Raw genomic sequence first — 14,545 nt, forward strand, 5'->3', positions numbered from 1 at the left:
GCACAAGATCATATTCTTATAGCGGCAAATTCAATCCTAGCGATTTAGTTAGATAAGATAAGATAATTATATTAATGTCCTATGAATGACCACAAAAATATGTCAATGGGATAAGGTATCAAAGGGTTGAGGTGTTGTTTTGGGTGACTATTACCAGCATATATTTAGAGGTGTTTAACAACAGATACACACATAATACTTTAGGAAATGTGCCCTCCTATGCAGCAAATAAGCCTCAAACTCATCTTTCAAAGAGTGGGGCAACTTAACATTAATGGTTGGGCTGACTTGTTTGTGTCATCATATTGAGGCCAACCTGTAAATATATATTTGGGTCAACTTTCACTAGTTTGTGGCATCATAATGGTGTGGGAGACTTGCCATTTAGGGGGGGATATTGTGCTATAACCAATGTTTTAAAAAACGGCCGAATCGAATCCGAAACGGCCGAGTTGATCCGAGTCATTGGGATTTTTTGTGACCCGGCAGAAAAAACGGAACGGGAGGCCGAGTCAGTCATGACTCGGTCAACCCGGCCGGTTCTGCAATAACTCGGCCGAGTCAATGAATGCGGCCTGTAACCCCAAAAAAATGTGATTTTCAATTAAAAAAAATTAAATTTTAACTGTTAGTTGAGTGTTGGGGACTCCAAGGTGTTTTCTAAATTAGTTAAATGCTATTTGGGGTCCATTCATCCTTTCACTTAAATTTTTAATATTACCATGAAATGACTCAGGATGTTTGAGAGTGGTTCCAGCCTCATTGGATTTCATATGGAGAAAGTACAATTTTAGATTTCATTCAAAATCCAGCAGACTTATCAGTTTTTCAGGATTTCAGGATTGGAGGATTGCAATGTTTCCATTGAATTTTGTCATGTATTAGGGTATGGAACTCGTATTTAATCAAGAGCACCAATCCCTCTATGTACCTTCATGTTAGTGACATTGGTTGTCGAACTCCTCCGGGATTCGCTCCCAAACCAGGACCTTCTGAAAATATCGCTCCCACTCCCGTTTTCACTCTCGCTCCCCACTTTCGCTCCCACTCCCAAGTAACACTGAGCCAAATGATGTTGGCAACTCTAGCAGTAGTCACTAGTACTGGTCATAGACTTTTGTTGTAGAGGCCATTTATAGCCTCCTTGGTTATGTGTTTTTGTTTTGATTTCTATATCATCATCGTGTATGTATTGGACAGTGCACTGGGTGCCATTTTGATATAATGGATATATTCATGAGCCTACTTTGATCATATGTTGTCTTCTATCTATATTCTAATGCTGTGTGTTTGGAAACATGAATGAAAATCTTTAAAATTATGTGTTTTTATAAAAAATAAATATTTAATGTATTTTTTACAACGACCGAGTCATTGAAATCGAGCCGGCCGAGTCGATACCGAGTCGGAGTCGGAGTCGACCCTCGGCTGAGTCAGAGTCGAAGTCGGAGTTTTAAAACATTGGCTATAACTGCGTCTCTTTCGGGCCCTTGTTAACCTTAAGGGGGATGTTGCAATTATTACTGTAGTATGTACATACAGCCAAGGCTCATATATGATCATTCTTACTTGTAATTATGGCCATCGCCATAATATTTATTCTTTCATTGTAATTCTAGGTACAATTAAGGCTGACCTAGTCAACTTGATATGTTAGCTCAATAACCTACTTGAGGTTTGTGCTCTTGTTTTGTGAGCCCATAAACCCCACTTGAAGGGATGCCTCACTTGAGTTTCGTGTAAATACACAACTCAAGCTCTCATTTGTATCATCTCATCTAGTGATCTCTTGATCTCTCCCACAAAGTGTTTTATGCCTAAGGGCACCTATATCTGTGGCATTTCTCTTGCTCTTGGCATTTCTTTCTTTTATGTGTACTTGTGCATTTCTTGTGTAGCACATTTGTAATTCAGAACACTTTTCTCTCCTTCTAGAGCATTTGTACTTGAGCATATTTTTCACTCTTTCTAGCACACTAGGTTATCTTCCTCTAGCGCACTTGGGATTGAGTTACTGCAGAATTCAGGCTTGTTATGGCTCCATGCAATTCCCTCCCTCCATTTGTGAATCTCAACAAACAGTTGTATCCCAGATAGAATGAATGCATCGACATTTCAAAAATTTGCATTGTCATTCCTTAATAGTCTCAATAATATGGGATCACAGTTCCCTACTTAGCTAAAATACACTTTTGTTAATTATGACTGGGTATCAATAAAAGGAGGGAGATTTAAAATTTATTTTGTAACAGTCAAAAGACTATCATTGAAACAATGCATTTAGATTTCTCAATTTTTCATACCTATAATAGAAGCTTGAAGGAATTTTAACCCTAGAGATCCTTCTTAATTATAACAAGTTTGTCTTCAGGCCTCGAGCCTGATATCTACAAAAACAATTCTATAAGAATAAATGACTAACAAATAATTCCTATGTAGTAGCATCTACACAAAAAGTCAAGTTGTATGTGACAGAAGAGACTACCAGATTTTCTACCTTACAAAGTGATTTTGGAGCAATCTTCTGACAATCCATGAGTTATCTAGGGCAAGTTCAGAAAGCTGAAGAATCGAATTCCAAGGATGCATTTAAGAAATTCAAATTAAGAGATGGAAAAATGGATACCAAAACAATGAATTTGATACCTGGTTGTCAATCCGTCTAGATTCATGCAAGGAAGTACCAATGACATGAAGACCTCCAAGTTTCTTAACTTCTAACCCTTCTTTGTAGCAATGATGCTTGCAGTCTCCTAACACAGCAATATATGCAAGGGCAATCACAGGACCAAGAGCATATACCCCATCTGTACCTCTAGCTAGTCTTTCAAGCTCATCTGTATCCTTTATCCTGCTCAATTCTAAAGATGCAGAAATCTTAGCTTTTGCTTCACGATAATTCCACTCGTTTCCATCCCTTTGGCAATAATGTTTGACTGTTGATTGACAAGGGACAAGTTTGTCAAGAAACAGTTCTTTTACTAGTGAAATTAGAAAGAACATTAAGAACTAAAACAAATCCACAGAAGATACTGTAATGCAGCTGACTATTCAGTGCATGGCATAACAAGCTTCATCATAATACCAGTTAGCACTGCCTTTGTCAGCTTTCCTAATGATGATGGACTTAGCTTTATCTTTGACAAACCCTATATCACACAATTCATACTGTGTCAATCAAAGCAAGAATCATTATTTATGCAAGTAGAGGCCTTTTTCTTTCCCAAGTGAAAATGTTTTAAATGCAAAATATGTTTGAGCAACAGGACCCGCCAAGAATTAAGAATGTGAAGACCATAATTTGATAGTATGCAAATTAAATTTCATGTCAAATGAATGACACTTGCCATCTGTGACAAAGGTACACCATCTGTGTCAACATTAGGAGCTTCCCTTGTCATGAAACAGAGCAAACTGTCTTCAATAATATCTTCTGCAAGCATCTGTATATCATGCCTACAGTCATCAGGTCACTTACAAAGACATTTTACAAAAGCAATCTAGAGAAACTTCTATTTTTATTCGTTTCACATCAAGTGCACAATGTGATTATAAAAATACAGGCTGAAAATCACTCCCATCAACTTCATAAACCCCCATGTGCATATAATAACTATATTTGCTTGTATTTGCATTTAATGGATTAGCGTTCTCTTTGCCATAATAATCTGATGGGTATCAAACGATGAGTTATTAGTAACTGATATATCGTATGACTATTTGCCCAGGAGTAAGGAGAGGAGTAAAGAAGATTCCATTATGGATTTGCCCCTTTATTATATGATTCACTGCTAGGAGAAGACAGGTCAGTAAGGTGAGAGAACCTCGCCACATGGAAGCGGGGATAAATATAGGGAAAGAAAATTTTACTCCATAGCTTGATCACTTGTGCACATAGAGAAATCAGCAGCCATAGACTACTGAAAAGTTTCTATCCAGTCTGACAGCTCAAAGATCATTCTTGTAACTTTCAATGAACATGTGCGAAAGAAAACGGTAAGGAGATGCTGTAGCAGGCATGAGTTTGCAGGTCCCAACAGCATATAGTAAGAGGAAATATTACTTCTTTGGATCCTTCAACTATCTAAATTTCCAACAATCTGTAACTGAAGAAAACAGAGCAAGAAAATTCAAGTGAAATATTACTTCATTGAATCCTTTAACTTTCTACTTTCCCAACAATACAACTGAAGAACAAAGAGAAAGAACATTCACAGCCAAAATGATATTCAGTTACGTACCTCATGATTTCCACCTAGGATTATGTCTGTTCCTCTACCAGCCATATTGGTTGCAATGGTAACCGCCCCCTTCCTTCCTGCCTGTGCAACAATTTGAGCCTCCCTAGCTGCATACTGTAAACATGAAACACCACATAACACAACAAACCTTAATTTTCCAATATTTGTAATTTGAATAACTCAAACAGTTAAGCAAATAATGAACCTTCTCTACTTATGTAATGCTGTTGGGATGTTGATCAAACCTTTGGTCGAGCATTCAAAACATTGTGAGGAATGTCCCACTCACTAAGAAGCTCAGATAAATATTCAGCGTGTTCTACACTGCATCCAATTATAAAATGTAAGATCAATATGTTGAGTGGTCACAATACATTAATAGGAGTTTATTCATTTAAAATGGCATTCCATCCAAAAACATTAAAAAAGATTTCTAAGATTACAGAAAATTCATAGAAAGTAAGTTGAATAATCAGAATATATTGATAAATATTTACCAATAACAAGTTAATATTGCAATCAAATTAATGTTTACTTTAGTTTAGAATTCATGACATTTTAAAAAAGATATAACAGTAAATGATCACGCAACCCTGAAATGATTCAAAAGGCACTTCACAAGAAAAAAAGATTTATCCCAAACAACTATAGAACTAGGTGAATGGACACTCAAAATTCTATAATAAACCATGGCTTCTCTCAATAAATCATAAATCATTTCCACCACGTGGTATTATGTAGGCAGATTTGATGACAATTTACATCACCCCCATCATTTCACTGATAAAGCATTAGCAATCCTCCAGTGCACTTTCCGATTATCAATATTGATCTCTAACGTATTCTTTTAATCAAATGATTTATGCAACTGTTTCAGTTTTCTGATTTTTTTCTTGCAAAATACTTCATATATTTATAAAAATTATTTACATCAAGAGAAAACTACAGGAATAAGAGTATATACAATGATATTTACATCCTCTTTCTCAACGTAACAAAAAGAGCAATAAAATCGGCACAAGCAACAGAGTCTAACAACTTGGCATACTTGATCTACAAAAATCCTTGTCTTTTTCTCAAATATTATTTGCAGTCCTAAGTAATCAATTATCTTTCACCCCCAGTTTCAAGTTCTAATTTATTATGTATCTGCACTTTCAAGCTTTTTGTAATATAGTCTTCTTTTTTCTGTTCAAGACTATACTTCAGGACTGGAGAAATGTGGATGTTGGTAGCTCGGTCAGGTACTTCCGCACAGACCTAAGAGTCTAGGCATGTGGACAGTGGAACCTATTTGACCCTTAACCTTAGCAGTTACTTTAATTATTAAAGTAATTGACTTTTATATAACCTAATAAAATGCAAAGGTTATTTGCATTAGTGAATAAGATGAATCTCAACCATTGATCTCAAGTGATGTTGAGATCTAATCTCAACCATCAATCACATTGGAGATGAGCGTCGTGGACTCGGTCAATAACACAAACATATAAAGGGAAGGCTAGGCTAAGGGAGAAAACATATTTTGAGCACAAGGCACAGTGAGAGTGAGATCTCAAAGATTGGGTAGAGAAGGACTTCCATTCAAGTGTGCAGGGCTCGAGGAAGAGCGCAAGGAGCAGCAAGGGAAGGATTCAAATCAGCCAGGTGATTGAAGAACAGATCAAGGGTTTGATCAGTTGGATCAAACTCCAAGTTTATCGTTGTGATTATTAATATCAGTGGGCCATTATCCTAGGAAGGGAGCCCTTGTAAATTCTGAACTTATTTGAATAAAGAACCAATTTGAATGTTGAAAACAAGGGTACCAAGGAGGTGTTTCCTAGGCATTTCTCCTCTTGGCCTAGGGAGACACGTTAATTACTATTCGTCTAAGTGATATTATGAGTTTATTAATATCAAGGGGGCTAAGTACTTTTCATGTGGAGATGTACTAGGTACTTTAAGTTATTCAAGTCACATGTGTCTAAAAGTGACTTTATGTGTAAAGTACTAAAGTACACTTTATATTATTAAAGTGACACATATTCTAAAAGTTACTTTATGAGGAAAAAGGTGACTATGGCACTAAAACATTAAAAAGTACTAGGGAGGCTCATTAATAGAAAGGGGGACCACATTAAAAAGGGGGTCAAGAGGAAATGATCTCCACGCTTGATCTAATGAGTTGAGATTTAATCTCAGCCATTAAATCTAAGAGTTAGGGTTCTCCACACTTTGTGAAGACAAAAAGGGAGAAAAAGGAGTATAGAGCTCATTCATTTTCTCATGAGAAGAATGGGAGGAGAAGAGAGCAGCTTGAAGGGAGCAAAATTGCTGAACTAAGGGAGGAGTGTTCAAATATCTTCAGAGATTACTAACTCGAACTTCCAGCAGAGATCCCTGGAAAGAGTTTCTAACTTTCTAGGATTTACGCTCCAGCATTTAAGTTGAGTTTGCAGTGGTGTTCAGCCCAAGTTTGTAGCCAAATTTTTTGTAGTGCTCAGACTTCTATTCAGGCTGAGTTTTGTGACAGAGTTCAGGCCCAGTTCTGGCCTAAACTTCAGGAGAAAAACCAGGCCAAATATATTGGGTGAGCAGACCCAAAATCATTCAGACCAACAGCAAACTATTAGAGGTTACATCAGCACAGAAGTTGGAGGTATCTGGCCAGAGGTTAAAGCTCGAGTTTCCAGGATAACTTTTGTTAATAGCAGGCCCAGAATACATGGCATTGGGACAGAGGACAGGCATACGAATTGGGATCAAGTATCAGTTGTTGAAATTTCTAAGTCTGACACGTCAGAAATCCCTACTGCATTATCTGATTTATTTTCTCCTACTTGTTCTTTTCATTAACAAGTTATTTATAAATATAAATACCGAAAATAAACACAAATGCAGCCTTAACACATATACAGATCAGCAACTGAAATAACTGAGACAAACACACAAGGGACACCATTATTTTTGGACAATCGTCCCCGGAAAAGCCCAATGCAGGGAAACCGGTGCAGCAAATATGAGGGTTTTATTATTATGCAGTTTCTGAATACAACTAGGGTGCCAGAAATGGCTCACCCAATAGAGAATGTCCTCGGCAATAATACCTCTCCTCAAAGATAGATATTCTAGCTAATCAATCACCGGATGAACGATCCCACTGCAACTATAGCAGCTCCTTAGCTGGATAGTGAAAGCTGCTCCAAGCTTCTCCACTGCTTTGCATCACTCTGATAGGGACTGCATCACCCTCTCAGCGTACCAGCACTCAGTCTGCCCCACGAAAAATCACCCAGCGCTACCCCATGAAAAATCACCCAGCGCTGCTCTTGGCCCTATGTCAGCTCTGCTAGCCTCTGCGCAGCTACTGATGCCTCTGTGTCAGCCTCTAGGCTCTCTACATCAACCCTCTGACCCTCTACGTCACCCACGCTGACCTCCTCAGCCTCTGCGTAAGTCCCATGAGCCTTTGCGTCAGCCTCCCCAGGCTCTGTGTTGTCTCTCTAGCACTCTCTCTGCCTCTCTGCTATGTATTCTCAGCCTCGCACTGAACTGCCCCTCGCTGCAGCAGATCACTAGCTCGATTCTCTCAGCAAAACCTCGCTCCAAAAAATCGAACTGACTGATCAATTTGGTGTATCTCCAACTGACCCTCAAGCCTCCTCTTATACTTTTCTTGTTGAGTCTTCAATGGCTGAGATTAAGTCCCTAATGAACAGCTAAGATTAGATTTGGCTTGATCCATGTTATTTAGAACATTCTCACCCAGTTTTATATCAATACCCATTAATATTTTAATTTTCCTAAGTTTAGACTTAGGAACCCCATTAAAAATATTAATTATTTTAATATCTCTCTAATCGGGTGGAATTTCCCCAAACCATTTCTGGGTCTTGGAGATCTTATGTGCCTTAGCCTCTCCACCAATTTTCATGGCTAGAGCACATCCGATGCTACCACAAATCAACACTCCCTCTTAGCGAGGAATGTGCTCTAGTAATGCTCCATCACTAAAACATCACACTGATCCTCCGCACCGGTACCTGTGTTGATGCTTGGCCTGCTGCCTCACATCATTTGCACTGTTGCTTCCTATACTGCTGCCCATGACACTGCCACTACCACTGCTACATTTGTACTACAGCTCCCTCTCAATATGTTGCCCATGCTGCCTCTAGCACTGCCACTGCTAATTGCTGCACTGCAACTCAGTTACCGAGAAGTACGTAACTGACTTCTCCCAAAATACTGACATCTCAGTCACTCTAGAAGCCTCATGAAACTAAAGCTACCTCTGTTGCTATTATGTGCTCCCTCTGCTGCGAGAAGTACATAACTGACTTCTCCCAAAACACTGACATCTCAGTCAGTCTAGAAGCCTCGTGAAACTGAAGCTACCTCTGCTGCTATTTTGTGCTCCCTTTGTTGCTACTGCATTGTTGCATACAGCTTTGTGCCTCTCACACTGCTGTAACCTCCACTGTGCTGCCTCAGATTTCTGCACCCAAGCACTGCCTTGTTGCTCCACTACACTTTGCTCCACCCAACCGCTGTCATTTTGCTACTGTCGTTAAGGGCTCCCGTAGCCAGATGTGATCCAAGAGTTTGGGCACCTCAATGATCCTACCCCTAGTTTGTAGTCCTCCTGACTACAACTCGATGTCCCCCCACCTCTTCTCTACAGGTGCATGAGCACTCATGGCACAGTCGTCATCAGTCTCGACCTCTTTCTCTGCCTTAGCTGGAGCTACCTTCAAATCATAAACCTCTCCCTTATTTTTCTTCCTGGGACACTGGGATGCGTAATGTCCCAGCTCCCCACAATGGAAGCACTTCACCTTGGAGATATCCTTCTTCTTCCTTTTCCCTTGTTATCCCACAGATACTAGAGCTGCATCCTCCTTCTCCTATTTCTTGATTCAACTTCCCTTGCCACTATTCCCCGCCTTGGTCAACCTCCTAATCTCTTCTTGGCGAAGAGCTACCCACATCTCCTCCCAACCTGGAAGAGTAGCCCTGCGGACAAATGTCTCCCACTCCTTGGAGACTGCATTCAAGGCAGTCCTAACCATAAATTCTAGATCCAGTGTAGACCCCATGGAAGTAAGCTGGTCGCGTAGCTCCTGCAACCTGAGAAGGAATGGATCTATCTGCTCTCCCTTTTGCATCTGATACGACCGCAGCTAATTTTCCAATAGCATCTTCCACTGTACGGAAGTGCCCTGATACAAGGTCATCAAAGTATCACACATCTCCTTTGATGTGTTCTTTTCAGCAATATGTGGTATGACATGATCTTTGACCCTGTCTAGGATCATGCACTTCGCCCTCGCCATTGCTTCCTCATACTTCTCACTCTCAGCTAGGTCGACCGGGATAGCCACGACTCTCAAGGCAAAGTCCTTTGATGCAATATCGATCCAGGACTGCCAGGATCCCGACCTTCCAGATGACAAAGTTGGAAGCCGCATCCAACCTGTCCTGATCCCTTAGTCTGTTCACTACCATTTAAGCTACTCTTCTAGACTCCCTCTGAGATTCGACTTCCCTCCTAGAAAACTCCCTCTAAGTCCTGATTTCCCTCCTGGAAATCCTCTGGCCAGCAATCAAACCACTCCTCTCCAATCCTCCTTGCAACTGCAACTCAGATCTGGATTTCTTGGCTAGAAATCCGTCAAGGTAGCAACTCCCTCTACCTTGGTTTTGTCTCCTTAGGTATTGTTCTGTTTTGACAGAACTAGCACCCCACCAGCTTCTCAATCACAATCTGCCCACAGCTCCCCAAGCCCCAGCAACTGAAGAAACTGAGCCTTTTAGGCTCTACGCACTCCCGACAATGGCAGAATATACTCCTCCTAGCCACAACGTCGATCCTTCCCGGCTGAGAAAGATGATCGGGCAATGCGTAGGTCTGATCTGTCCCTCTGCTTCTACGCTGACCCTCCTCTTGGCTCGAAATGATGAAGCAGGCTCTCTGCATAACTTCTTCTCTGTTGTTTCTTCTCTGGAATAGCGTTGTCTCTTAGGACAGCTGCTACTGCTGCAAATTCTTCATATTACTGCTGGTGCCCTCAGTTCTCCTGTGATCTGCAATGCTCTAATACCATGTTGAAATTTCTACGTCTGACACGTCAGAAATCCCTACTGCATTATCTGATTTATTTTCTCCTAATTGTTCTTTTCATTAACAAGTTATCTATAAATATAAATACCGAAAATAAACACAAATGCAGCCTTAACACATATACAGATCAGCAACTGAAATAACTGAGACAAACACACAAGGGATACTGTTATTATTGGACAATCGTCCCCGAAAAACCCAATGCGGGAAAACCAGTGCAGCGAATATGAGGGTTTTAATATTAATTAGTTTCTGAATACAACTAGGGTGCCAGAAATGGCTCACCCAATAGAGAATGTTCGGCAGTAATACCTCTCCTTGGAGACAGATATTCTGGCTGATCAATCACCAGATGAACAATCCCACAACAACTACAGCAACACCTTAGCTGGACAGCGAAAGCTGCTCCAAGCTTCTCCACTGCTCTGCGTCACTCTGATAGGGACTGCGTCACCCTCTCAGCTCACCAGCACTCAGTCTTCCCCACGAAAAATCACCCAACACTGCCTCTTGGCCCTGCGTCAGCTTTGCTAGCCTCTGCGTCAGCCGCTAGGCTCTCTTCGTCAACCCTCTGACCCTCTGAATCACCCACGTTGGCCTCCTCAACCTCTACATAAGTCCCAGCTACCTCTACGTCAGCCTCCCCAAGTTTTGCATTGTCTCTCTGGCACTCTCTCTACCTCTCTGCTATGTATTCTCGACCTCGTGCCGAACTGCACCTCGCTGCAATAGATCACTAGCTCGATTCTCTCAGCAAAACCTTGCTCCAGAAAATCAAACTGACTGATCAATTTGGTGTATCTCCAACTGACCCTCAAGCCTCCTCTTATACCTTTCCTGTTGAGTCTTCAACCACTGAGATTATGTCCCTAAGCAACGAGTAAGATTAGATTTCGCTTGATCCCTGTCATTTAGAACATTCTCACCCAGTTCTATATTAATACCCATTAATATTTTAATTTTCCTAAGTTTAGACTTAGGAACCCCATTAGAAATATTATTTATTTTAATATTTCTCCAACTTGTTGGAATTTCCCCAAACCATTTCTGGGTCTTGGAGATCTTATGTGCCTTAGCATCTCCACCAATTTTCATGGCTAGAGCACATCCAATGCTACCACAAATCAACATCAGTCTGAGATAAGCACTGTGTGGAGACCCTATTCTTCTTGTATTGTCACAGTGCCTTCTACATACAAGATAAGGGAGATAAGTTAACCTTTCTCTGCTGTATAAATTCCTTTAAGAAGCATAATAAAATCCTCCTTAAGCACTGGTTTTCCCCACTGTGGGGTTTTTCCAGGGTCAAGTTGACCAAAACAAGTGTGTCAAACTTGTGTGTGTGCTTAAAAGTTTCTCTTGTATCAGTTGTTAGAAAGAAATGGTAGAGTAGCTCTTTGTTTTCATGTAAAATTATCAGTCACATGTTTTGTGATGGGTTTGGGCATTAAACCATGCAAAACATGAAAACTAGGTTGGACTACAACATCCTATAATTTTATATCTTGACATTTTGCATCAACTGATACAAAGACCAGCAAGCATAAATTATGCCATCTCAGTGAACAACACTCATTAAACCTCATTCAGAAACCCAAAGTGTTGTGGGTTAAGAGGGAGGAGACTGCCTAGTATTAGATTTGCTCCAATTTGTTGGTTGTGAGGTTCATCGCTACTTGGTTGAGGGTAGAGGACAGATTGACTAGGGTTGATAATTTTGGCCCCTGGAAGGAGAGGATGACACTTTTGCTTGAGGAGTTGGAGGTATGGGACATTGTAGGGAGTCCAATGCAACCTCCTATTGACCAAACACAGTTAACAAAATTCAACAAGAAGAATGTAAAAGCAAAGAGGATCCTCCTTGATGCCATCAAAGATCACCTATTCCCTCATGTGACAGGAATGAAGCTTGCCTATGAGATGTGGGAGTCCCTTGTCACATTACACCAGAGTTTTAATAAGGAAGATGGTGTTGATGCAAAAGCTAAGAAACACCAAGATGACCAAGACCGACAGTGTGACCTGATACCTCACCAAGATCTCAAGGTGAAGGATCAGTTGGTTGTCATGGGAGAGGCTATTCCGGAGAACCAGTTGGTCAAGATTGCATTAGATGGATTCATCCAGAAATGCAATGGATTCATAGATGGCATTGTGGCCAGAAAGCAATTTCCAGATTGGAGGAGGATGTGGGACTATCTCATCCAAGAGGAGACCAGGAGGAATGCTAAGGTGGGCAGTCAGAGTGGAGGGGGAGGTGAGAAGGAGAATGTCACCCTTGCAGTGATGGACAAGAAGAAGGCCAAGAAGGGGTCTTCTAGTGGAGCAAAGAAGGAGAAGGAGAAGCAAAAGGCGAAGGAGAAGGACATGAGCAAAGTGAAGTGTTTTGCTTGTGGGAAGATGGGTCAGTATGTTGTTCAATGTCCCAACAAGAAGAATAAGAAGACGCAAGTAGTTGCAACATCAGTAGGTGGACGAGTTCACTTCCAGATTTGACATTGAATTTGCCTTATCAGCAGAGGTGGATGAGTTTGCCTTGGTGGTGAGTTTAGCCACTCATGTTACATCTTCTCGTGCATAGTTTGTTGACAGTGGAGCATCCTGCCATATGAATGGAGTGAGAGAAAACTTCATGAGTCTCTAAGAGGATGATATTGAATTGGAGGTTGTGCTTGGAGATAACTCTAAGGTCAGAGCAGTAGGAGTTGGGACGGTATCATTTCAAAGGGAGTCATTGCCTCCTCTGAAAGTGACAGATGTTCTTTATGTTCCAGGGTTGAAGAAGAACTTGATATCAGTTTCCAGCTTGGAGGATAGGGGGTATGAGGTGTTGTTTCATAGAGGACAGGTGTTGATATATCCCAGGGGATCTAGTGTTGAGCATGCTAGACCTATTGGAGTTCGGAGTGGGAGGCTATACAGGTTCATGTTTCAGCCTATTAGAGCCTTGGTGGCACAGACCAGCAGCAGTGAGTTGTGTGAGCTATGGCACAAGAGGATGACCCACTTGCACCATGGAGCTTTCCGGATGCTGAGGGAGATGGTTACAGGTTTATCGAAGTTCAGCACTAATCATCATGACGTGTGCAAGGGGTGTGCTTTGGGGAAGTACACCAAGACGCCTTTCCTAAGCAATGACAGTAGAGCTGCAGGTATCCTTGACTTGGTACACTCTGATGTTTGTGGACCTATGTCGCATGTATCATTCACTGCATGTGAGCACTATGTGACCTTCATTGATGACCACTCTAGGAAGACCTAGATTTTTTTTCTGAAGACCAAAGATGAGTTCTTCAAGACGTTCCAAGAGTTTAAGGCTCTTGTGGAGAACTAGGCAAAGAAGAAGATCAAGGTGTTGAGATCAGACAATGGGGTACCTCCATGGAGATGAAGGAGTTTTGTAGTAGTGCAGGCATCAAGAGGGAGTACATTGCGCCTTATAACCCCCAATAGAATGGGGTGGCAAAGAGGAAGAACAAGGCCATAGTGGATGTAGCTAGAGCTATGTTGCATGACCAAAGTTTACCTTTCTTCTTATGGGTCGACATGTGTAAGATTGGAGTGCATTTGCAGAACAGGAGCCCACACAGAGTCTTGGGGAACAAGACTCTTGAGGAGGTGTTTACCAGCAAGAAGTCGGAAGTTGGGCACATCATGATCTTTGGGTGCCTTACATATTCAGATGTCCCTAAGGAGAAAAGGACGAAATTGGAACCCACTGTGGAGAAGGGTATTCTTGTGGGTTACAGTGAGACAACCAGAGCCTACCATATATACATTCTTGCAGTTAGGAAAGTTTTCCTGAGGCGATATGTGAGATTTGAGGAGGCAGGGGCCTTGAGGAGGTCTCGGGAGGTTGATTAGGTAGAGCAGCAAGCTCCTCAGCAGGGAGCATACCACAGGTTTTAGGATCATTAGGTGGTACACCAGGTTTGGGAGGATAACCTTCTTCAAGGGTGATAGGTTCCTAGACTCTAGTATCACCGAGTGTAGTATTACTTGGTGCAGGATCATCAGGTGCAGGATCTCCAAGTCCAAGATCACCTTTGACCATAGTAGAGATTTCTTCATCAGGAGGAGGGGCTTCAGTTGAGGATCTTCCCATACCAACAGAGGAGACTACTACAAGGAAGAGGAATCCAAGATGGCTTCGGCAGACCCTGAAAGAGGCTTAGGAGGCTGTGAGGAAACCCAAGTG

At 41.4% G+C, this 14,545-nt stretch overlaps 1 protein-coding gene across 5 annotated transcripts in view; it reads right to left on the reverse strand.

The window, feature by feature from the left end:
• SECA2 (Preprotein translocase SecA family protein) overlaps positions 1–14,545 on the reverse strand; it is a 475,015-nt gene that overhangs the window by 331,983 nt on the left and 128,487 nt on the right. For 4 of the 5 annotated variants that reach the window (XR_016265257.1, XM_089453126.1, XM_089453127.1 and 1 more), the window contains exons 18-22: positions 4,487–4,565; positions 4,242–4,355; positions 3,348–3,443; positions 3,086–3,149; positions 2,647–2,936 (exon numbers count right to left, since the gene is read on the reverse strand). Coding sequence is in view for 4 of the 5 variants with exons in the window: in XM_089453126.1 (XP_089309252.1) it covers positions 2,647–2,936; positions 3,086–3,149; positions 3,348–3,443; positions 4,242–4,355; positions 4,487–4,565 (643 nt within the window). In the remaining variant the exon portion in view is untranslated. The remainder of the gene's footprint in view (positions 1–2,646; positions 2,937–3,085; positions 3,150–3,347; positions 3,444–4,241; positions 4,356–4,486; positions 4,566–14,545) is intronic. The other variant, XM_089453128.1, reaches the window with a different exon arrangement.

Source organism: Pinus tabuliformis, chromosome X, assembly GCF_031772625.1.
Source record: "Pinus tabuliformis cultivar Carrire ecotype Pingquan chromosome X, CPIR1, whole genome shotgun sequence".
Taxonomy (NCBI): domain Eukaryota; kingdom Viridiplantae; phylum Streptophyta; class Pinopsida; order Pinales; family Pinaceae; genus Pinus; species Pinus tabuliformis.